The sequence below is a fragment of the Hoplias malabaricus genome, unplaced genomic scaffold (genome assembly GCF_029633855.1).
Source record: "Hoplias malabaricus isolate fHopMal1 unplaced genomic scaffold, fHopMal1.hap1 scaffold_62, whole genome shotgun sequence".
Classification (NCBI taxonomy): Eukaryota; Metazoa; Chordata; class Actinopteri; order Characiformes; family Erythrinidae; genus Hoplias; species Hoplias malabaricus.
Window position 1 is genome coordinate 107,501 of NW_027101061.1, and position 25,353 is coordinate 132,853.

Consider the following 25,353-nt stretch of genomic DNA (forward strand, 5'->3'; position numbering starts at 1 on the left):
AAAGAAAGAGAGAGAGAGAGAAAGAGAAAGAGAAGAGATGGATGAAATGTGGTTTTAAAAGATATTTAGAAAAGAAATCCACTCCAAGAGTTGTGATTGATTAAAAACCAACTGCGCTTAAACAAAGTCGACACATACTGTCTTCTAGAGACTTTCTGAAGATGTTCACATCACCGACTGAAGGAGGGAAACTCACCCTTGCATAGTGCAGCTCCACCCCATACAGCTCCAGCGCCCGAGCCGTGTTCAGGTAATTAAACTCCGACTCGGCCGGACTCAGTCCACTGCAACCAGCAAAAAAGAGAACCAGAACAAAGACAGAGATCAGAGAGGATGACTAACAGCAGTCTGTGCTCACCACATGCTACACAGCATCGTCCAGCCTTTCAGATGTATATTCAGAAGATTCTAACTCTCAGGGAACGAAGATGATGAGCAGGAGTCTCTCTGCCTTGTGTTTATCGCAGCATGTAAGCATTTAAAAGCTCAGTATGAGAACACACTGGTGCTAACAGCACAGCGACGGTCAGTGTGTGTGTCCTGTGTGTGGAGGCTGGACTCACTTGTGTTGCTGGTGATGTTTGGCCACTTCTTTCTCGAAGGTCTGCGGCTGGTTGGGGATGAAGTTGTACTCTGAAAGGTAACCAGGGGGATTCTCCACCTCGCTGTAGTCCCCCAGTTCAGCTGAGGGACAAAAGTAAAACAGGGTCATCCACACGTCCAGCTTCAACCCACAAACACCTAGCGTCTGGACATCACTGGTCCAGTGGCATGGGATATTTCCCCACACACACACACACACACACACACACACACACACACACACACACACACACACACACACACACACACACACACACACACACACACACACACACAATCATCAAAAACACAATGCTAGCCAGCAGCTTAGCCGGCTTAACACATCTGCACAGTTAGCATTCTCCTCCAAGCGTGTTGAGCTTTCCTCTGGTACTGTGTAAGCAGCAGACTGAAAATAAGCAGTGTACAAGTCTCAGAATGAGCATGTGCTGTCCTCCCTCCCCGGCTGGTGGTGCTGTACGTGACTGGGGGTCCTAGCTACAGGGGAATTAAGGATGACTGAACTGAAAATAACTGAGATTAAACGCTGCATCAGATTTATTTATGAAAGCAAGAACAGTTCTCACGATCTGGGACTTTTATGGAACTGCAGTAAGAATTCAGATCAATCCCTGAATCAAATCAAAAATCCAGTGAGAATGAGTCAGAGATGGAGACGGGGGGCTGAGGGTTAACACACTGGATCAAATCCCCTCTGACCTACTTAACTGCCCCGTCCAAACCCCAGAGACTCCCAAACACTCAGTAACACAATCACACACACAAACACAAATATATATATATACACACTGCAGTCTGTCAGGAGTCCTTGATATTGAGGTCACTGTGTGACAGTGGGGGTGAGTAGGGACCCTGCAGGGTCTTGTGTGTGTGTGTGTCTGGAATGTAATGTGTTGTTCTGGCTGTGCTACAGTTTAACACTGGGAGTCTGGTGGGAAATGTTAAAAAATGTGTTTGCTGTATTACACTACCACTTTAAACCAAGAGATACAGACCTAACATTCCTCCAACACTCTGTACAGCATTTATGTAGGAAGCAGATGCAGTAAAGTGTGTGCGGCAATCAGAATATGAAGGTGTAACCATGACACACTCAGAAAGCAGTGTGTGATGTAATGTACCATAATATCCATAAAGTAGGGCTACACCGCCCAGAGTGACGTGTCTGTAGAAGATACTACTTACACTGAATGGCGTAGGAGGCCAGCAGGGCGGCGGTATTGTGCGGACAGGGCAATCTGAAGGACACAACAAAAATAACGTCCATACACTGACCACCCTCAGGGTTTACACAGACACAGAGACTTAAACTTATTGTAACACAAACAATAACTCACCTTCCACTGAGTATGTCCTGCTTGAGCTGCAAAAAATACAGGTACCTGAGAGAGAGAGAGAGCGAGAGCGAGAGCGAGAGCGAGAAGAGCGAGCAAGAGAAAGCCAGAGAGCGAGAGAGAGAGCAAGGGAGAGAAAGAGCGAGCAAGAGAGAGAGAAAGAGAGAGCATGTGAGAGAGAGAGAGAGAGAGAGCGAGAGAGAAAGAGAGCGTGATGTAACTATTGATAGTTTCATTGATGGAATCTGTCTTTATGGTTTTTTACTGAACATGACAAAGATGTAATGGTTAACACACTGAAGTAACCCCATTAAATGATGGAGAATCAAGAATGATTCTCACCGTCAGAAGATCTCTTTCATTTGGACACAACTGGGACCAGACTGAGACGCCCAGAGGGGTCACACTTCTCCATCATGTTATTTTAAACAGTTAAATAGCTACAACCTCTTCGTGGGTGAGAAGGGGCCAGTAATTTTGTAGTATAATTAGCTACTGTAGCTTGTCTGTGTGTGTGTGTGTGTGTGTGTGTTTGTGTGTACCGTGTATATTCTTCCTGCAGTTTGTTTGGGTCACTCACGAAGAACTTCACCCGGAAGTTGAGGTGATGCGGAGAGCCCCCTGGAAAAGAAGAAAGAGTGATCACAGGGATGAAGCGGCAGCACATGATCAATCCCCGGGTTAAATGAGCCTGAGGTAAAGAGCCTCTATTAAATCCACTCACGTTTTAATTGCTTCCTGATGGGTTTGTTCGGATCCAGCCACCTCTGTGAAATATTGATGAGACGACAAGAGAAAGAGGAGAGACTCAATAACAAGGCACCGGTCCAACACAACGTCACTCAATAATTCAACACTGTGTTTCTGTGCTGAGAGGAAGAGGAGGAGGAGGAGGAGGAGGAACAAGAGGCCTACAAAGGCAGCCCACATACACCAACACATTAGCTCAGCCACCATTACAGAGCCACAGAGACTGTGCGATCCTTCCACATGCCTTCAACAACCTGCTTTAACATCCCTTATTCATCCCATTAATATTTAGCTTCATTCCGCTTCAACATTCCTCTTCAACAACAAGACTCCAAACTTCTGAATGAAGCAGGCTCACATTTCACAGTCAAACATAGATCAACTGTTTACTGTGAAATGTAAGAGCTTCCGCTGAGCTGTCCACTTCCACAGCGAGGGTTCGGGTGACCACCAACTCACCGGAGAGTCCGCAGACTCCTCCGCCAGCTGCAGCCCAAAATAGTCCCTCTCCGTCAGCTCCAGGTGCTTAAACACCACGTCCAGCAGGACCTGCCCCTGATCGTGCTTCTGTGGAGATGAGAAACACACACACACACACACACACACACACACACACACACACACGATAGTTAGTGAAGGTCTCAGTGGAGAAACAGTTATCCATCTACACGCTCTATATCACAACGCCTGTCTCAAGCCTTTAAGGGCCTGTATGTTTGTGACATCACAAAAAGCACTACACTGACTCACGTTGTTATAGCCCTCAAACACACGTTTCTTGTGCAGCTGTTGGAACATAGCTGTGAAGATTTGATCACCCGCAGTCAAACGAGGTCAAGTTCCTCTGTAAAATAAACTCTGGGAAATTTCAGTGAGCTGCTTGTAATTCTTTCAGTTTTGCATCTCGCGAAGTGTCCAACCGCATTCCTCCTTCAGATACCGAAACAAAGTGCTGCGTTTAATGCTTCACATCAGCTCTTATCCGATTAAAACAGACGCCCACGGAACCACGAGGCGCTGGAGCAGAGGGTGAGGATCAGTAAAAGTGGGAGGAAGCACTCAGACAATACGCATCAATCATACGCTGCTGTGTCTGATCCAGTCATACCAGCGCAACACACACTAACACACAACCACCACGTCAGTGCCACTGCAGAGTGACCTTTAAAGAACATGGTCAAAGAGGGCTAACAAAGTATGCTGAGCAACAGACAGACTACAGTATGTGCGGTCAGCGGAGCTGGTCCTAATGTCACGGCTGACTGGTGTGAGTCTCGGCCCAGGTCAGTGAGCCCGTGTTTGTGTGCAGGAATGTGTTATAAAACTCACAAAGAGTGTGTGACGATGCTCTAAAACAAGAAGGAGATACAGTCACAAACACACACTCGGGACTCGTCTGGTGTCGCAAAATCATCAGGCAAATGTGTGTGAGAGAAAGAGACACTTAAATCATGATTTATTTACGAGAGTTATTTACTGCAGAAAGCATAAACAAGGCCTAAAATACTAGCCCTAGCCCCCCCCCCTCTCTCTCTGTCCCTGTGTATCTCTCTCTCTCTGTCCCTCTCTCTCTGTCCCTGTGTATCTCTCTCTCCCTCTGTCCCTGTGTATCTCTCTCTCTCTGTCCCTGTGTATCTCTCTCTCTCTGTCCCTGTGTATCTGTATCTCTCTGTGTCCCTGTGTTTCTCTCTCTCTCTCTCTCTCTCTCTCTCTCTCTCTGTCTGTCTGTCCCTGTGTATCTCTCTCTCTCTCTCTGTCTGTCTGTCCCTGTGCATCTCTCTCTCTCTGTCCCTGTGTATCTCTCTCTCTCTCTCTCTGTCTGTCTGTCCCTGTGCATCTCTCTCTCTCTGTCCCTGTGTATCTCTCTCTCTCTCTCTGTCCGTGTATCTCTCTCTCTCTCTGTCTGTCCCTGTGTATCTCTCTCTCTCTCTCTGTCTGTCTGTCCCTGTGCATCTCTCTCTCTCTGTCCCTGTGTATCTCTCTCTCTCTCTGTCCGTGTATCTCTCTCTCTCTCTGTCCGTGTATCTCTCTCTCTCTGTCCCCGTCTCTCTCTCTCTCTGTCTGTCCCTGTGTATCTCTCTCTCTCTGTCCCTGTGTATCTCTCTCTCTCTCTGTCTGTCTGTCCCTGTGCATCTCTCTCTCTGTCCCTGTGTATCTCTCTCTCTCTCTGTCCGTGTATCTCTCTCTCTCTCTGTCCGTCCCTGTGTATCTCTCTCTCTCTCTCTCTGTCCCTGTGTATCTCTCTCTCTCTGTCCCTGTGTATCTGTATCTCTCTCTGTCCCTGTGTTTCTCTCTCTCTCTGTCCCTGTGTATCTCTCTCTCTCTCTCTCTCTCTGTCCCTGTGTATCTCTCTCTCTCTCTCTCTCTCTGTCCCTGTGTATCTCTCTCTCTCTCTGTCCCCGTCTCTCTCTCTCTCTCTCTGTCCCTGTGTATCTCTCTCTCCCTCTCTGTCTGTCTGTCCCTGTGTTTTTCTCTCTCTCTGTCCCTGTGCATCTCTCTCTCTCTGTCCCTGTGTATCTCTCTCTCTCTGTCCCTGTGTATCTCTCTCTCTCTCTGTCACCGTCTCTCTCTCTCTCTGTCTGTCCCTGTGTATCTCTCTCTCTCTCTCTCTCTCTCTGTCCCTGTGTATCTCTCTCTGTCCCTGTGTATCTCTCTCTGTCCCTGTCCCTGTGTTTCTCTCTCTCTCTGTCCCTGTGTTTCTCTCTCTCTGTGTCCCCGTGTATCTCTCTCTCTCTCTCTCTCTCTGTCTGTCCCTGTGTATCTCTCTCTCTCTCTGTGTCCCCGTGTATCTCTCTCTCTCTCTCTCTCTCTGTCCCTGTGTATCTCTCTCTCTCTCTCCCTGTGTTTCTCTCTCTCTCTCTGTCCCCGTGTATCTCTCTCTCTCTCTCTGTCTGTCCCTGTGTATCTCTCTCTCTCTGTCCCTGTGTATCTCTCTCTCTCTCTGTCCCCGTCTCTCTCTCTCTCTCTGTCCCCGTCTCTCTCTCTCTCTCTCTGTCCCTGTGTATCTCTCTCTCCCTCTCTGTCTGTCTGTCCCTGTGTTTTTCTCTCTCTCTGTCCCTGTGCATCTCTCTCTCTCTGTCCCTGTGTATCTCTCTCTCTCTGTCCCTGTGCATCTCTCTCTCTCTCTGTCACCGTCTCTCTCTCTCTCTGTCTGTCCCTGTGTATCTCTCTCTCTCTCTGTCCCTGTGTATCTCTCTCTGTCCCTGTCCCTGTGTTTCTCTCTCTCTCTGTCCCTGTGTTTCTCTCTCTCTGTGTCCCCGTGTATCTCTCTCTCTCTCTCTCTCTGTCTGTCCCTGTGTATCTCTCTCTCTCTCTGTGTCCCCGTGTATCTCTCTCTCTCTGTCCCTGTGTATCTCTCTCTCTCTCTCCCTGTGTTTCTCTCTCTCTCTCTGTCCCCGTGTATCTCTCTCTCTCTCTCTGTCTGTCCCTGTGTATCTCTCTCTGTCCCTGTGTATCTCTCTCTCTCTCTCTCTGTCCCTGTTTATATTTATCTGTATCTCTCTCTCTCTCTCTGTCCCCATGTATCTCTCTCTCTCTCTCTGTCTGTCTGTCCCTGTGTATCTCTCTCTCTCTCTCTGTCCCCGTATATCTCTCTCTCTCTCTCTGTCTGTCCCTGTGTATCTCTCTCTCTCTCTCTGTCCCCGTGTATCTCTCTCTCTCTCTCTGTCTGTCCCTGTGTATCTCTCTCTCTCTCTCTGTCCCCATGTATCTCTCTCTCTCTCTCTGTCTGTCCCTGTGTATCTCTCTCTCTCTCTCTGTCCCCGTATATCTCTCTCTCTCTCTCTGTCTGTCCCTGTGTATCTCTCTCTCTCTCTCTGTCCCCGTGTATCTCTCTCTCTCTCTCTCTCTGTCCCTGTGTATCTCTCTCTCTCTCTCTGTCCCTGTTTATATTTATCTGTATCTCTCTCTCTCTCTCTGTATCTGTATCTCTCTCTCTCTCTCTCTCTCTCTCTCTCTCTCTCTCTCTCTGTGTATCTATCTCTCTCTCATTAAACAAACACAATCAAAAGGCTTAATAAGTAACTGTTTAATCAAAACTATAGAAGCCTGCATATTTTTTTTTACTGTAGTGCACAACACAGGATATAAACAGCCAGTAAATGGGGGGATAGAATGAAAGACGGGGTGTGAGGGAGAGAAAGGAACAAGAGGGAAGAGTGAGAGTGAGGGGGGGGTGTGTGGTAGAGAGAGAAAGATAGGGGGAATAGGGGAAAAGAGGAGAGAAAAAGGAGAAAGAAAATAGGAGAAACAGGAAGAGAATAAATAATGAAACAAGCAAGTAAAAGTAGTACAGAGTAGGCAATGTAGAAGTGTGTGTGTATGAGTAAGAGAGAGAGAGAGAGAGAGAGAGAGAGACATACACACACACAGGGGTGAGAGAGATTCAATACAGTAACACAAACACAGCACCTGAGTAAATTCTCAAACCACAATCTCTATTAAACCATTTGCTTGATGTTTTCATCGCCATCGCAAATTTGCAGGAGTGCAGGAGCTGTACATGGTGATGAGTCTACATCAGCAACAGCGGTCTTAAAAATGAGTTACGACACAGCTCAGGAGAGAACAACTATGTGACATCGCAACCATGACACACAACTACCACACCTAGAACTTCATGTACAGACAGTAGTGCTGCAGCACTGGTCACAATACTCACAATTAAAGACTGTCCCCTTATTTTACAGCCCCCCCCCACCCCTTTAAGCAGAGACAGAGTGATGGGTGTCGGATGGAGGGTGGGGGGAGATGGGGAGGAGGAGGAGTAGAGGAATGAGAGAAATGTGAGCAGACAGGAAGCAGCTTGTCCAGGAATTACCACAACAACAGAGAGAGTCGTCTAACGGTCTCAAAAGGGACAAGATTTAAAACCACAGACCACAGCACACTGTCAGAGAGATAATGTCCTGGACAGGTACAATCCTGTCCCACTAAGAGTCACAGAAAGTGGAAATGTCCCTTTAAAAAAGTCCAGCAGAGGTCTTAATGTCCATTAGGTCCCATTCTCCACATGCACAGCTGAGAATCGGAATGTATTCCTGAATCATTTAAATACAGAAAAATATACAGTAAAATAAATGATGGTCAAATTAAAGGAACATTAGGTAAATATTTTACCTTAAAATTACAGCTTCAAAATCATTATGACGCCTCACTGTGCTGTAATGGGGAAAACACTGCATCTGTCATTGCCACTTCAGGCTTAGCACTGCAGAAACAGCACTATGTAACTTTTGGAGGAGGGTAGGAAGCAACCCGCTCTATCCCTTTCCTTCTCCCCCTTGATATCAGGGACAATGTTGTAAAAGTGTATCACACTCTGCAACAGTAGTTGGAGCCCAGGAGCAAAAACATGACATCTTACATAGTGTTCCTTTAAAGGGACTAAGATGATGTCACCACAGCGACAGTTTTCTGAGAATGCACTGAAATGAGAGTTACTAATAAGGTCTGATTTAAACAGTTGCAGCTGTAATGTGTGTATCTCATGTCAACCACCATCTGCATCCTCCCTCCACCCAGTCTGTCAAATTCAGCAGGGGATCTGTGAGATTCTTAACAAACACACAAGACCAGGGGGTATTTCACAAAGCAGCATTTCACAGTGAGTTAGCTCACTTAAGCCAGAAATGTTTGACTCTGGGCTTATGTTATCTGGCTAAATAGAGAAATCCTGCTTTGTGGAACAACACCCTGGTGTCACACCACAAAGTCTCTGTTAAATAATCTATGTTATTTATATAATCCTGTTTAACAAATGGGTGGCAGAGTGGGGCAGCAGGTAGTATCACTGTCACACAGCTTCAGGGTCCTTGGGTTGTGGATTCTGTGTGCGAGAAGTTTGGTGTGTTCTCCCTGTGTCCGTGTGGGTTTCCTCCAGGTGCTCCGGTTTCCTCCCACAGTCCAAAAACACACGTTGGTAGGTGGATTGGCGACTCAAAAGTGTCCGTAGGTGTGAGTGAATGTGTGAGTGTGTGTCGCCCTGTCAAGGACTGGCACCCCCTCTACGGTGTGTTCCCATCTTGCGCCCAGTGATTCCGGGTGGGCTCCGAACCCCTCGCAACCCTGAATTGGATAAGCATTTACAGAATGAAAATAACCGTGTCCCTGTGAGAAAGACCTCCAAGTGTGTACTCAGAAAACATGATTCTAATGTTTACAGGTGCCTTTGGACTTCTGGGCTTTTTCTACATCATACAGACACCACTGCAGGAAGACAGCTTCAAAATATTTACACCCGCATTTCCGGAAACTTCACTGCACCTCCTGTTAGTGGAGCAGTGTTTCTCACAAAGCTTCAAGAGCTCGCTCTGAGATAGAGATGTTTCTAAATGACTGGTCCTTGTGCAGTTCTACGGTGCACAATTAGGGTCAAAATAAAGCCTGTGCCTTCACTTTCTGGTATTTTGAAACAACAAGTGCAGAGAAATAAGAGCACTAAGTAAAACAGAGAAAACAAGAATGGAGAAGAAACAGAACCGAACCAAAACAGCTATGAATTTCTGCTACTTGCTCCTCACTGCTGTGCGCTCTGGGTCGGGGTCGGGGTGAACAACGCGTGGCTCAATATCATTTAAAGAACAGGCACTGAACGAGGGTGTTCTGAACAGGGCTCTTTAGACAAGGGAAGAATGCTGCTGTGGGGCTTGTGGTCACAGATGTTTCAGTTCCACTATGGAGAAGAGTTACTTAACACACACTTCAGATGACAATATAAAAAGAATGTGTACTGACATGCTATGGTATTATCAATTGCAAATATAATGTCAGACCTATCACGTTATTTGACGATAGTGAATATAAACAGGGGAGCACACACAGCAGACAGACACTGAGGAAGATGAAAGATTGAAGCCATTATTTTGACCCTAGTCTTGGGAGAGGGGATATCTAGGACACTCAAAGATTTGGCATCTAAAGCGTTCAGAGTCCAGAGAGTACGAGAGTAAATATGAACAGTCGGACGGCTCTGTGAACAAACACTTTCCTGGAAACACTGAGAACAAACCAAAGAGCAGAGCACAGAGGAAGTGGCTTTTATTCATTGATCTGATCAGTTCTCGTTTCAAGGGTTTGTACACTTCTGCTGAAACTTTATTTCAGGTTTTCAGAATGAATACACACAAAGATGCATTTAAAAACCAACAAGGATAACTATCCATCCATTATCTGTAAGCGCTTATCCAATTCAGGGTCACAGTGGGTCCAGGGCCTACCTGGAATAATTGGGTGCAAGGCGGGAATACACCCTGGAGGGGGCGCCAGTCCTACACAGGACAACACAGACACATTCACTCACTCACTCGCACCTACGGACACTTTTGAGTCGCCAATCCACCTACTAACGTGTGTTTTTGGACTGTGGGAGGAAACTGGAGCACCCAGAGGAAACCCACGCAGACACAGGGAGAACACACCAACTCCTCACAGACAGTCACCCGGAGTGGGAATCGAACCCACAACCTCCAGGTCCCTGGAGCTGTCTGACTGTGACACTACCTGCTGCACCACCATGCCACCCCTAATTCTGATTCAAGATATTTTTAATTTGCTATAATATTGTAATAAGTCATTTCTGGTTTTACATTTTTGGTTTATATGCGTCCATATTACGTATAAATGTGTTATATCTGTATATAGGTTTCCAACATAATTTATGATCAATTACCACTCCCAGAAATTAGTTTTCTTTTTCACCATTATTGAAACTTGGTAAACCATTTAGAGAAACTGTCTTTTTTTATTCTCTGTTATCTCTATAATACACTGCAGTATTTTGTAAGTCTTGGGCACCTGAGAATTGTTGCTCTATTTATTGAAATTGCATATAAATTCATACAAACACAACGCTAATATTAATAATAATAGTCTTAGATGCCTGTGAAGTTTGCAAAGTACTGTATGTAGACCTCATGAATCCAAATGAGACACTAATAGGTCACTAAGGTCACCATATCTAACTGTAATTACATAGTTACATAGTGATGTTTCTGCAGTGTTGATCCTTAAGTATCACATACAGAGGCTCTATTACAGCTCAGTTGAGCATAACAATGATCCATCCATCCATTCATCATCTGTAACCCTTATCCAATTCAGGGTCACGGTGGGTCCAGAGCCTGGAATCATTGGGCGCAAGGCGGGAACACACCCTGTAGGGGGCGCCAGTCCTCCACAGGGCAACACACACTCACACATTCACTCACACCTACGGACACTTTTGAGTCACCAATCCACCTACCAACGTGTGTTTTTGAACTGTGGGAGGAAACCAGAGCAGCATAACAATGATATTGGAGCTATATATTTAAAGATTAAAAACTACTTAATGTTGTTTAAACCAGTGGTTTTCAAACTTTTTCTGCCGTGCCCCCTTCTGTAGATGAGAATAATTCTGCACCCCCACCCTCACCCCATATTCACACATGTACATATCTTTTACTTCCAGGCTACATTCAAACAAAACTGCAACTACTTACAGGAAAAAAACAAAAATAAATAAAGTGATTGTGATTGACAGTCATTGTTAAACAGATTTGCTCCTAATTGCTTCCCTGCACAAATAATAATTTATAAAACAGCTTCCTGAGAGAAAAAGCCTAAAACCTGCTGCACATTTGCTCTGCAAAAATGACCCATTTAATCCCCACACCTCGTCAGTGACTGGTACGAACTTGCTTTGAGATATGCCTCACACTTGTTTTCCCTTTGGACGCTGTGGCTGGAGAAAACCCGTCCTCTCTCACAAACCTGTCCATCCTTTGCTATTTATTTTACTTATTTATACTCCCAATAAAAGTCATGGTTTATTAAAATTTCACTTTGGGAACCACTGATTTAAAATCACAGATTCAGAGGTTAAGGAAGGTAATCATTTTTTAGTTTTGTTTTCTTTTGGTCACACTGGTCAAGGACTTTTACACAACAGTCTGCTCTGGGCTCAGTCCTGAGCATGAACAAACAGCGGCGATGTTGCAATCCACTTGCCCTGTCATTTGGTGGCCTAGAATAAGTGTGAGTGTGTGTGAGGGAGAGAGAGATGCTGCAGGTGCGTGTACACACATGAACCAGAGTCTCTCAAGGAGGCTCCGCCCTCTTCAGGAATCTCAGGAACGTAATCTAACTCTGAGCAAAACACAGCCTCTGCCTCCCAATGTTTGAGCTATAAGTTGTCATATTATTAGCATTATTAATACCATTATTATTACAGCTATTGTTATTTTACTGTTGTTATATTAATCCCTGTGGATTGAGTGCTGCTCAGGAAAAGACCGGAAGCTTCACAAAGAAAGAATACAAAGTGACTACTTACGTTAACCTTAAAAGGCTGGACAGTGTTGTCCAACAGAAGGATGTTGCAGACCACCTCGGTGTGCTGTCTGTCACGTGCCAGCTCCGACGCCCGGACATTGTAGGATCTGCCAGCAGGCAACCGGAAGCGTGCGGTCATTACGGTCCAGCCCGAGTCTGAAACACAAACACAGAGCTCTTAATAAACAGAGAATAGTCTGTGGGATTTAAATCACACACTGAACTCACTTGCTAGGCACCTGCTATTACAGCGAGGCTTGTCTTGCACGTACTTGGCATTGAGTGTAATAACCTTAGACTCACAGAAAGCTGCTCCAGAAAAGAAAAAAGGTTGATCATCACGCTCCACAGTGGAACACAGTTCTGGTTCTTAATGAAACCCCACAAGCGCCACAGCAGCGTTGTCCTCGTCTAAATGAGGTGTAAATGATAACGAGTCATACCCTGACCCAAGCACACACCAGTGAGGAGCGAGGAGCCGAAGCTCTGGTTTTTAGCTGTTTTTGCTCAGTTCTCTTTCTTGTCCCTTTTAGCTTTCTCTGTTTTTACTCAGTGGTCTCAGTGGTTCTCCACACTCATTGTGTGTCGGTTTTGCTGTGTTTAACCTCGTCTTTGTGTTCTCACATCAAACGCGGGTCCAGCGCTGTGATTGGACCGACTCAAGACGAGGGGGCGGGGAAAGCCTAATATCTCTACTCTTGATGTCAGAAGTGGTGTCCCATGTTATTAGACTTCAGCACACAGAGAACTGACTGGGTGGTCTTGTTTCACAGTGTGTGGGTTGGTAGTCTCCAGATTCACACTTTAACGTGAACATGCACTGAACAAGGGATTTTTTTTTTATTATTTATAACATGCCCCACAGTTTGAATACTTAGTGTATTCTTTTGAACAAGTTTGAAAAGAAGCTGAGAAAATCTATTTTTATGGTGCTTAGACAGCAGAGTGTTTAGATCTTTATTAAACCCCTTAGAGAAGCACTTTAATTTCAGTGAGGACAGCTTCAGGATCGTTACTTGTGTTCACTGAAAATGTAACGGCTGCTTTTCACATGCAACACGTCCTAAGTATGTAAATAAAGGGACACCCACTGAGATCACCAGCATTTAAACAAACCCACTCTTTTCATTAGCGACTGAATAACTCTCCAGAGACACATACAGACCTCTGAGCAGCTGAGAACACAGCTAATTGGGACTCCAGTGTTTCACTGCTCATTTTCTACATTAACACCAACTATACTGTTAACATTTTGATGCCCCACTGAGCTGTAACAGTGAGAATAGAGGCTCTGTCGTTGCTACTCCGGACTCAGCACTGCAGAAACTGTACTATGTAAATGTTCAAGGTTAGGGGGGTGGTGGTCAGGTCATATTTTGAAAGTGGAATACCAGGGGACTATATTTAAAGCCTGAAAGGTATGTGAAGAATGTCTGATCCTGAATGCAGACAAAAATTACTCAGGCAATTTCAGGTCCAGGCAAATATTTAAGGCTCAGTACCAAATCTTCTTTTGTCTGAAAACATCCCTCCAGCTCTAGTGCTTACTGCTACATTTGTTAATGTCCACTCTATTTCTCCCCACCGTCATGTCATCGGAGTCACCCCCTAAATGCTGGAGCGTGAAAGCCAACATGTTCCTCCTCTGAGGCATGTGATGTAGTGCTGCTAATAAAATAGTAAACAGATCTCAACATGAGGTGCTCAGTTCTGTTAAATCAACAGACAGATGTCCAGTGAAAATCATTAGGGAGCCCAACACACTTAAAGGCTAAGCACCAGCTCTATGAAAGTGTCCAACAAATAAACACAGTGGAATTTGAGTTCCTAACTTGTGTTTATTGATAGTCAGAAAACATGTTATTCTTATTAATTCAAGGAATACGTTTTAAAAGACCCCCCACGGTGTTCGGAAACTCTAATAGGTGTCTTGCCTGTGACGTAGATGGTGGACAACAACTCTAGAAACTGCACTTAATTTAATGCCAAATGACGGAAAGGTGTGTTGTTTTTGGCTGCAATCATTCAATGTACAGTGGGACATCTGTGAACAAATGGCCCAAAGATCCCAAAATATCCAGAAAATGGACTAAATTTGTCAACTTTAGCTTGACTCGCTAAACTCGGTGGCTCAGATTATACTCGGCTACGTAGCTGCATTAAGGAGGTTTATAGTGACGGATGAATTCGAGTACGACTTCGATCACATTTACAAGAATAACGGTACCTCTACATTTGAGTTTAGCTTATTGCTAGGCTATTGTCATGAATAATGTTGGTTATTTAGCTAGATACTGTCATAACGGTCAGTCATAACGGTGTTTTACTGCGGCGTTGTTCAGCTGTTGTCCACCAGTGAGCTCGGGTTTTTCCGTCATTTTTAAAGCAAATTAAGCTGCTATTTTCATTTTAATTCATACTTATATATGTCAGTAACTAAAATAATTTGAAATATTCATGGAGGTCCATTAAGTGGTGCTTAGCCTTTAAAGGAGAAGATTTACCACCACATCAGCCGGCATCAACAGAGTCATTAAAGGAACATTAGGCAATATTTTTACTAGGGCTGTCAACATTAACGTGTTAACAGACATTCTGGGCATTTTAACTCATTAGGATATTTTTATTTTTACATTAATTAACATTTTACCAAATTTGGCCACAAATTCCTCCCAATACTCATGGTTTTTACGGAGCCTAGTGAAAAAAATAGCGGTTCAATTTTATTTATGCCGAAATATGGATTAAATTTCATAACTAACTCTCACTTTTACTCACTGTTTGATGGCAACTCTGTTCCTGAAACCTTTACTCAGCAAATGAACAGCTTGTAATTCAAATATCATAAAAACTACTCTGAAATTGTATAATAAAGTAAAATTTTTTTTTTTTTTTGCCTTAAAAGTACAGCTTAAAAAAATCATAGTGATGCTCCACTGAGCTGTAACCGTGAAAATAGAGCCTCTGTCATTGCTAATCCGGACTTTTTTGGTTTTGTTTTCTTTTTGTTTTTGGGTGTGAGTCAAGTCCAATTTTGAAAGTGAAATACCAGGGAACTATATTTAAAGCCTGACAGGTACGTGAAAAATGTCTGATCCTGAACGAAGAAATAAAACACTCAGGTCCAGGCAAATATTTGAGACTCCTCTGTGGACCCTGGAGGGACGATCTATCGTGGAACTATTCGAGTCCAGGTGGGTCTTACAGGGCTGTGAATCAGAGGCTAACTCTGAAAACAAGGCTACATTGGCCTGCTGTTTGTTTGAATCAAATTTTATTTCTGTAAAACAAACAGAGACATTTCCTCCAGTGCTGGACCAGGCCAAGCCGACATAAACAGAGCAATGTGTAGTTAGCAGTGTATGTGTGTGTGTTTTAAGCAAGTGGGGGAGGGGGGGGGGGGGGGGGTGGAGCCCAGGCATTTCTCCTGACTCAGGTGAGTACACATTCTGCTGCTAGGTCCACAGAAGCTCGTAATCAGATCTCAGTAACACACACACACACACACACACACACACACACACCCACACTTACTTGGTTCCAATCTCAACAATTTTTGGAGCCTCTGGCTAGATTTGGCACTGCAACCACAAGCAGCTACTGCAGGAAGCAGAAAAGGAAAAAAGAGCTGTGTGTGTTTTGTTTTATTCTGTCCTCCCACCAACTCCTCAGCTGCCAACAGTTTGGACGTGGACAGACTGAAGAAAGACTTCCGTTCAAGCTCATTAGCTTAAAGAGGACATATTCCCCCTCCTTCTCCACAGTGGAACACAGTCCTTGTTCAAGCCCCACAGCCGTGTTCTCCCCCTGTCTAAACAGCTCAGAATGCCCACTTTCAGCGCCTGTTCCTTTAAACAACAACGAGCCGCTCAGTGTTCACCCCGACCCCGAGCGCACAGCAGTGAGGAGCCAGAAGCAGAAGCTCTGGTTTTTAGCCGTTTTCGCTTGGTTCTCTTTTTTCTCAGTTTTTGATTCTGTGCTCTAACATCTCCGCACTCGTTCTGTCTGTTTTGCTGCATTTAACTCATCTTTGCGCTCTCACAAACACGGGTCCAGCGCTGTGATAGGACAGACTCAGATGAGGGTTTCACAGTGTGTGGGTTGGAAGGCTTCAGCTCACATTTATGCCACTCAGCAGTGACTTGAGGAGAGGTGAGAACTGCTGGAATTCCATCCAATACCTTTGGGATGAGTCTGTTTGTGGGCCAGATGTAATCATTCAACGTCATATTGGGCAATTTTGATACACCATGACATTTATTGGGAGTATAAATAAATTAATTTTAAAAGCATTTTTGGAGGACAATTCCAGCATTGTCCATCAGCATCCTCCTGTCTTTGGACACTCGTTTCATGACGTGGTGCGAGCATGAGCTCCTGACCGAGCTGAACTCCAGCGTGGCGCAGCTCTGCCGATGAGTAATCATCAAAGCTTATGCTAATCTCTTAATGAGCTTACCTGTTTCATCTCCAGAGTCGCAGTGGACTCATCCGCCATCCATGAAACCACTATGACAGCCCAGTGGAGCTAAGCCCTTAATCCCACCTGGACTGATGTGGTGGAGCACCAGCTCTTCATCTCTGCTCTCCAAACCACTCTCTCGGTCGCTCTGCAGCTCGCCAGAGAGCAGCGTGAGGCCATATGTCTGTCTGAACTCCCAACATCTACCGCTCGGTCACTGAGGTCAGGAGAGCCCTTTTCAAGATGGCGATGCACTCTCCAACAAGGCGCCCAAAGGGTTATTTGGTCCTTTGGGACAACTCTCTATAAGGGTTTTACAGAGAGATGCTGTTCCTTTAAATGATAATGAGCCGCTTGCTGTTCACCCTGACCCCGAGCGCACAGCAGTGAGGAGCGAGGAGCAGAAACTCTGTTTTTTAGCTGGTTTCGCTCGGTTCTCTTTCTTCTCCGTTCTTGTTTTCTCAGTTTTTACTCAATGCTCTTATTAGTCCACACTCATTGTGTCTGTTTTGCTGCATTTAACCTCGTCTTTGTGCTCTCACCTAAATAGCACTGTGATTGGACAGACGAGGGGGCGGGGTGATTCGAAAGTCTCTGCATTTGACGACAGATGTGGAGCAGAATCAGAATGGTCTGTTTTATCCCATGTTTCCTGACTTAGGCAGGAAAAAGATAACTGAGTGGGCAATCTTGTTTCTCAGTGTGTGGGCTGGTGGGCTCCAGATCCACACATTAATGTGAACATGCACCGAACAAGGAATTTTATCATATTATGACCTCTTTAATGAGTAAGTAAACCCTAAATTTCATTGCTTTTAGAGATGTCACAAGAACGATCCTTCGGTATCAAAATTCTGAAAAAGATACGGTTCTTGTGTCCTGTGGTACCAGAGTTTCTGAAGGGTTCACAGATTTCTCAGACCACACAAGGTCACAATAATAAGCCTAAACGCTAATAAGCAGAGAAAGCTAAAACAACAACACCGACATGAGGAATGACATCGGCAGGAGAAGTAACAGGTTTGCTACGACTCATTTATAAAATAAAAACAGAAAAAAAGTTACATATGGTAATATTTTGCGTTTGACACCGATGACCAAACAAAACTGTGTCGTCAAAAAGCCTGAAGAGCCCAGAAGTGAATCACATACAAACAAAGCATACCAGTGCTTACCTTAGGCTGTCACCTTCCAAACCATTCATTAGTAATACTCAAGTTTGTGTAAAGAATACTAGCAAACGGTTTACAAGAAAGTACAACAAATTAAAAAGCAACTAAAATGTTCCCTGTGTAGCTTAGGCTCTCAGCTTTCCAACGACACATCAATCAAATCTGTACACCAATCAGGGGCCAAATTATTGCGATGAGCACCCAAGGAGGCGGGACAAATAGCATTCTTCAGCAGAGCGCATTCAGATTTAGTGCCTTACAGACTCAGACACCGCAAGAGACTCAGCCACAAGCTCAACAAACAATAATCAAGACAATAAACATGTTTTCAAAGCTTAAATATTTTGCACTAACTGCCTTTCTCCCATTGAGACCATTAAAATGGGGGGGGGGGGATTTCCTTGCTCTACAGCCAATCAGGGTGAAGCTCCCACCTCGCAACAGGTACTGGGTTAGAAACAATAGTAAACAAAACACAAATATATATATTTTAAATTGCCCTTTCATTAAAAGCATGTTGACATGCATTTGTTTATCGAAATTGGTATCGAGAATTGTAGCATTGGTACTGACTAATGAATTTCTGGTATCATGACATCCCTAATTGCATAATCATACTCCTACCCTCTTTAAAAACTTACATAGTGTAGTTTCTGCGGTACAGAGCTCAAAGAGTAACAATGACAGAGGCTCTATTCTCCATATGAACGCTCATTTTAAAGCTGTAATTTTACGGGGGAATAAACTACCTAGTGCTGTTTTAAAGTAGACTGGAAATCCATGGATCACCCACCAGCACTTCTGACTCATACACAACATGCCCAAGTGTTTGAGACACCTGCTCCACCAGAGTTTCTATATGAAATGAAGCGTATTCACTAGGTCTGTCACAACTATTACATAACTGCAGCTGAAGCCAAGCCAAACCAGTCTCTCGGCCACACAACAGTCCCTCGAAGACAAACAAGGGGCAGACATGGCTTTAAGTTTAGAGACGTGGGCTTGGAAGTGCCTAAAGGTTCATTTATGCTTCTGTGTTTAACCTATGCCATAAACAACATGTAGCTACTGCACAGAGTTAAACGTAGGGCTGGATGATACGGCCAACAATTACGTTACGATATAATTCTGATATCGATATGAACAGTATAAAATCCAATGAAAGACTTCCAAAAATAAACAAGAAACATGACATCACCATCAAACATACACCTATTTATAGGCTTTGTCAATATTTTTAAACTCAGTGACAGATGCTGTAAATAATTTCTATTGAAATATGGAAAATCAGAGTTTTCCGCGGTGCTTTACAGTTAGGGTGGCCGCCTTGACAACGTCGTCCACCCCCTCGTCCCACCCCCATTGGAAACACTCAATAAGTGATCCTTCAAAGTACTGAAGTACATTCTGTGCCTCGTTTAATGCGTTATTCCTCAGTAGCCTCACACACACCTCCACGGAAATGTAAATACACATTCCGTCAACGCAGACCACAACCACCGTGATTAGTTCAAGCTGAAGTCAAAAAATATGAACAGACAGCAGCAAATCAATGGTGAGAGATTTCCTCAGACATCGGTTTGGAAGTCACGGAATTAACAAAAAGGTGGAACTTTGTTTCTTTCCTGGCACCACGTGTGACCTATGCTCTATCTCAAACAGTGCACTTCACAGATTGTAACTAATACCACTGTACAATTCATTGTGTACTACATAGAGTGGAGGAAGAGAGTGGTAATTCACCTAGTGGTGTAGCGGTGTAACTACAGAGCGATGCAGACACCAATGCAGAAGTATAAATACTCACACTGGCGTAGGGCTGTTGCTGAGGTTAAGACGTAGGCTCTGCACTGAGTCAAAGCAGAAGCATTGACCTTCAGGGTTAGTCCTCTAGAAAACTGGGGGTGGATTAGTGAAGGAAAATCACTTGTCTCCTCCCTCAACATCCAAGCCTCATCTAAGCTAACCAGGCACTGGGATCGCTGCCTACCTCTCTGGGTGTGTGTGTGTTCAATGTGCACTAATGCAGTAGTGTCTGGGGGTGAGAAAGGGTCTGTCACAATAATTACATTATCGACTTTTCGAGCAATATATGGACATTTCTTCAATAATCTTGCTGACCACTATAATTGCCCATCGTGTTTACTGGTGTGTATGTTTACATGAGAATAAATATCACGAGTATTTTAGCCACTTTTTCAGGTCTGTTCTCTGGTTTTCTCTGGTCTCTGTGTTCTGGAATTGTTATGTTGACTTGTTTAAAAACTGATTTATGCTTAATTAATTAAACACGTGTTATATTGCACTCCCGATGTCTGAATATTGTAAGCAAATATGTTTTTGCAAAATTTCATTGCTCTTTAAAGGGATCCAATTGCATTTTTCTGCTCTTTTTTTAAATCATATCAGTGATGGTTTTCTCTTATAAAAGCCCATGAAGATGTGTTAAAAATCCTTACTTAGATCCCGACTGGTCCCTACACAGCTTTATCCTTCACTTTAAATCGTGACGTCCCTAAGTGACTTTTACTGAACATCCTGGATGCAGTCACGTGACAGTTTGTGAATTTGTGCTTGGAGCGTAGAAATGCTTAATTTAAAAGCAAATTTTTATTTCGAAAACGGTGTGTTCCAACATTTTTATAGAATTTAAATGCTTTAGTTATCAGTCCAATGTCACATTAGACCACTTTGATTTCATTTCATGAAAAAAACACTGAAATACAATATTTTTGTTACATTAATTTGTGAAATGTGAAAAACAAATGTGTTCCACCTTGTTTCTTTGGTCTGTTTTAAATTTCTCATAATTTGGCTCTGGGTGCTTATGGGTTAAAAATGACAATAATATCATTTATTGCGATTATTTCTAGGACAATATATCGACCACAACTAGAAGAAAAACATTACAATACATAGCAAACTATACACACAACACTGGAACGTTCTCAGAAATAAGGTTTTCTGACTCATAAGCAAAATTAAATAATCTTAAATAGTAAGTGATAATACCTGCTTTTAATCCAAAGAGCTGGAGTTCAACAACAACAAAACCAGCAGCTTCACTACAGCGGAGCTCACCAGGGCTCTGACACGCTCTACGTCTCACATTACAAAACACAGCTCGGCTTTCAATGGAACCGCCATGACTCACGGGAGCAAATATTTCCCCTTCCAAACATCAGAGCCTGATTCATTAAGAGGTAAAGACACCTCACTGTAGCCTCACGGGTTTTCACTCCAATGTTTCACAAATGGTTTGCACAATAAAGACTTGTCAGCTGAAAATATGTGAAACAAGTCATGTTTCCATCAGGCGAAGAAACTGTCGATGACGTAGGCGTCCGTGATTAGGGGCAGCATCCAAACAAGCAGACTGGAGAGATCTGAGTCAGTTTGGATTTTAGCTGAATTGTTTTTACAGCCATTAACACATCTCTGTGTGTGTGTGTGTGCGGAAACAATGTTTTTTGTTAAAAATACTCCATCACATTCATTCTCCATTTTGCCTTTGGCACTGTAATGTTAGCAGAAGCATGTTAGCCTAAAAAGCTATATATAGATACTTGTGATTTTTTTTTATATACATTTTTTTTATAAACATTATAACTCTGTTTTTGATAAAGATTTGTTGCTCTTTAAATGCAGTGTCCAGGCAGACTACTCTCCAGTCGGTTTGCACTCTAAAACCAGTGTCTGTATATGGATTTTATATTACAATAAATAAATAAATAAATAAACTGTGTCTGGGTCCCGTATGCTAGGCTTTCTTGGCATGTGGATGTTTCTAGTCAACAAATATAAGTCCAAATGTCCAACAGAAATGTTGCTCTATTGCTTTCTGACTATAGATGAAACTGATACTAAATTTGGGAGACTGCTTACTGCATGAAAGTAAACACAGATTGAAAGTGCTCAAGTTACAAATGAGTTTCTATAGTGATTCAAACTGTGAGTAAAAACTTACAGACAAGTTACACTTCAGCCACGTACAAATAGTCTGTGTGGTTTGGCTCAAATACAAAATTTGCAAAAAACCTGGTGGATGGAAATACCCCTGTGTCATGTCACAAGCCTCAAAATAACAACCACCTGGAAAAATTAGGCAGGGCCTTTGACCAACATCTAAAACAAGCACAAAACATGGGGTTTATTTCCCTCTTTAAAATTTGACTACAGTGACATTTTCTACAAAATACATGCACTGCTACCTCAGATTTCTAAAAACATCTCAGAGAATTTACACGCGGTCATCCCTTGAGGGAAATGTGTGTGTGTACATGCCTGAAGTGCAACCGTACACCAAACACTTACAGTACGTTCACACTCAGTACAAAAAACCTTTCAGATCCTACCCATTCCCCTCAGTCGTGCCAATCCAGTCCCTGATTTCTAATGTGATGGTGTCTTGTTGCTGTGCTGCTCTGTGATTGGCTCAAACCACTGACTTCAGAGCTTAGAGTAGCAGCCAAAGATTTCTGGATGTTACTCAGTACTTAAGAAGTCCTAAATACTTTGCTCAGCCAACTGAGGCCAGCAAGAGAGAAGCAGCAAGGTGGAGGTGAACAAACCATATCAGCCAATCACTTGTATTAGCCTTACGCTAAATACGAACAACTGCAATGTTTTGGGGTTCGGCCATTTAGTAGCAGTGGTCAAAAAGAGAGTGGACCATTTTCAGTGCACACAAACAATCCCACAATGCACAGTAAAAAGTAGTCTACAACCAAAGTGCACTAGTGGATGGTGAAATACCTATACAAGAGGTCATCGGGTTACGTCAGTCCCGAGTTACGATGTTTTGTGGTTACGACACATCTCCCATTTACTGTATAAAGTGTTGTTTCGAATTAAGTGGTTTTACGTCGTAAACATCGTAACGTGAACTTCGTGTGTGGTGTGCGCGGTGGAAAAATACACGGTTTTGCGGCTCGGGACCGAGGAGGATAGGTGTTAGGATAGGATAAGTGCTTACAGTATGTTATTTACGTACAGTATGTATGTATGTTCCGACTTATACCGAAAATCAGTTACAACGCGGCGTAGGAACGGATCAACGTCGTAAGTGGAGGACCCACTGTATACAATAGCGCCCTGTATCACACAGAGCTCATCAAGTCTCACTTATTTAAAATGTCTCCTAATGCTGTTCATGATCAATGTGGTAAATGCTCTGCCTCAAGATGTCATCTAAGTCATATGTTTGTTGTTGCTTTTTTTTTTTTGGTTACATAAATTGTATTCAGTTTATTTGAAATAATGTTGAATGTCTTAGGTACTAATACTGATGTGTCCCTCTATCGCAATAATTGATTTTCCCACCGGGGCCTCTTCATTCAGTCAGCTTCAAGTAGGTGTTCTGGCTTTCACTTCTTTATTAGCTAGACGTCGGAATTTGCTGCTGCTATGGAAGTCCCCAAAACCACCCTCAATTTCTTTGTGGTTTCAGGACGTTTTGCATTTTCCTTAAATGGAGACAATAAGATTTACTTTGCAAGGCCACACTGCAACATTTCTATTTCTAAAATTGGAATTGCTGTCTTACGTACTTTCATCTGCTACAGACCTGCTACAGTGCCAGCTGACTCACCCTCCCCAACCTGCAATTTATTATTAATTTATTCATTCATTCATTCATTTACTATCTATCTTTTCATTTATTTACATATCTTCTTGGATTAGTTGTGTGTTCTCTAATCTGAAATAATTACTACAATATTTTTCTTCATGTGTGTATGTAGTGTGTTTCGGATTATAGGGTATGAGATTTGTAAAATATGGGTTGTGATTAGGAGTGGGCTTTTTTTTTTTTTTTGCTTGATGACGATCTCGATTTTATAACGATTCTTTTTCATGCTGCCCTTTAACCTCTCAACATTCCAGGTATTTCTTCCATTTTCCATATGAAATTGCATACCCAAATCTCGAGGCAGTGAATAAACTATATGCAGTTTTATGATGTAATGTTACTGAAAAGCCTTCGGAAATTGTAAAGATATTTAAATGAAACTTTAGTGGTCAAAATATGATTAAAACAACAAACAATTTCAGGCTGGGCGGCACGGTGGTGCAGCAGGTAGTGTTGCAGTCACACAGCTCCAGGGACCTGGAGGTTGTGGGTTCGATTCCCGCTCCGGGTGACTGTCTGTGAGGAGTTGGTGTGTTCTCCCCATGTCTGCATGGGTTTCCTCCGGGTGACTGTCTGTGAGGAGTGTGATATGTTCTCCCTGTGTCTGCGTGGGTTTCCTCCGGGTGACTGTCTGTGAGGAGTGTGATATGTTCTCCCTGTGTCTGCGTGGGTTTCCTCCGGGTGACTGTCTGTGAGGAGTGTGATATGTTCTCCCTGTGTCTGTGTGGGTTTCCTCCGGGTGACTGTCTGTGAGGAGTGTGATATGTTCTCCCTGTGTCTGTGTGGGTTTCCTCCGGGTGACTGTCTGTGAGGAGTGTGATATGTTCTCCTTGTGTCTGTGTGGGTTTCCTCCGGGTGACTGTCTGTGAGGAGTTGGTGTGTTCTCCCCGTGTCCGCATGGCTTTCCTCCGGGTGCTCCAGTTGCGCGTCTGTTTGGCGCCGAAGCTCGGTTGCTTCCCTGCCTCCTTGGTTGAGCATCGCCCCGATTGGTCTACAGACTTGATGGACGTGTCGTTAAAGCTCAAAGCCCAAGCTACACGGCCATAGCAGAGATCCACGGGGAATATATTTACATTATTTTTGTTTATTTGTTGTACTTTACTTTGAACTGTTGTTTTTTTGCAAGTCCTCTTTACACAAACATGAGAATTACTAATTAGTGGATTGATGGAAAGACTCAAATTTGGTCTTGTCTTGAAGGGGACAAACTATTTAAGCGCTAGTATCCTTTGTGTGTTTGTGGGCTGCTCTTCACAGCTTTGTTTAGTTTTGTTTTTCGCAAGGAAGAGATCTCAAATTATTTTGGTTTTAATTCAGTAGTCATACATTTTAGAGTAGTGATTTACATTATTGGTGTCCCAAGCGTCTGCCCATTCAACCGATGTGTAATATGTACACAGTATTTAAACAACTTATAAGAACTGCAGTGGACTGTATGTGCATTAGCACAATCGAACAATCTCCCTGTGAAGGTGTATCGCGGACAAATTCTTATCGTTCACGATCTGATATCAACATATCGCACCCCTAGTTGTGATTATTCATTGTTTTTCATTGTTTATTTTTTAAAAAGTGCACTGTATAGTGAGTAATAGTGAATAGGGAGCCATTTAAGAGTTTAGAAACTCATTAGCCAATGGAGACTCACCCCTGAAAAAAACCCTCCCAGGCTAGAAGTTTGTGTCAGAACTCCAAACTAAAAGTCAGGCAGCGTGAGCAAGAAAGCTGGCAAAGTAAATGCAGCCAACAGGAATTTAAAAAAAAATCTAATCAGTGAGAAACAATTACCCAATTTGTTGCAAAGTTATAAATTTTACATTTACAGTGATTTTATTTTTGCTTCAGGCCCCATCCACTTGAAAACCGAGATTTCCCTCTCTCCATTTTTGAATATATCCCCGTCCAGACGAATATGAAAATGGCTGCCTTCTGCTGCCAGTCCAGTAGGGGGTACCTCTTAAAAAGAGGCATCAAAACACCACAATGCATGAGAGAAATGCAGAGGTGTTAATCTCAAATCAATCCATACGTAGTACACTATACAAGTCGTGAAGTTACTGAATCTAGATCTTAGCAGTGCATTATATATTA

At 43.4% G+C, this 25,353-nt stretch overlaps 1 protein-coding gene across 1 annotated transcript in view; it reads right to left on the minus strand.

The window, feature by feature from the left end:
• The window catches only part of LOC136684431 (tyrosine-protein phosphatase non-receptor type 4-like), a 48,823-nt gene that overhangs the window by 18,664 nt on the left and 4,806 nt on the right, over positions 1-25,353 (minus strand). Inside the window, exons 2-9 of the mRNA XM_066659188.1 lie at positions 12,001-12,155; positions 3,147-3,254; positions 2,662-2,704; positions 2,480-2,558; positions 1,941-1,985; positions 1,789-1,841; positions 564-684; positions 197-284 (exon numbers count right to left, since the gene is read on the minus strand). Coding sequence (XP_066515285.1) covers positions 197-284; positions 564-684; positions 1,789-1,841; positions 1,941-1,985; positions 2,480-2,558; positions 2,662-2,704; positions 3,147-3,254; positions 12,001-12,138 — 675 coding nt within the window. The 5' untranslated portion in view covers positions 12,139-12,155. The remainder of the gene's footprint in view (positions 1-196; positions 285-563; positions 685-1,788; positions 1,842-1,940; positions 1,986-2,479; positions 2,559-2,661; positions 2,705-3,146; positions 3,255-12,000; positions 12,156-25,353) is intronic.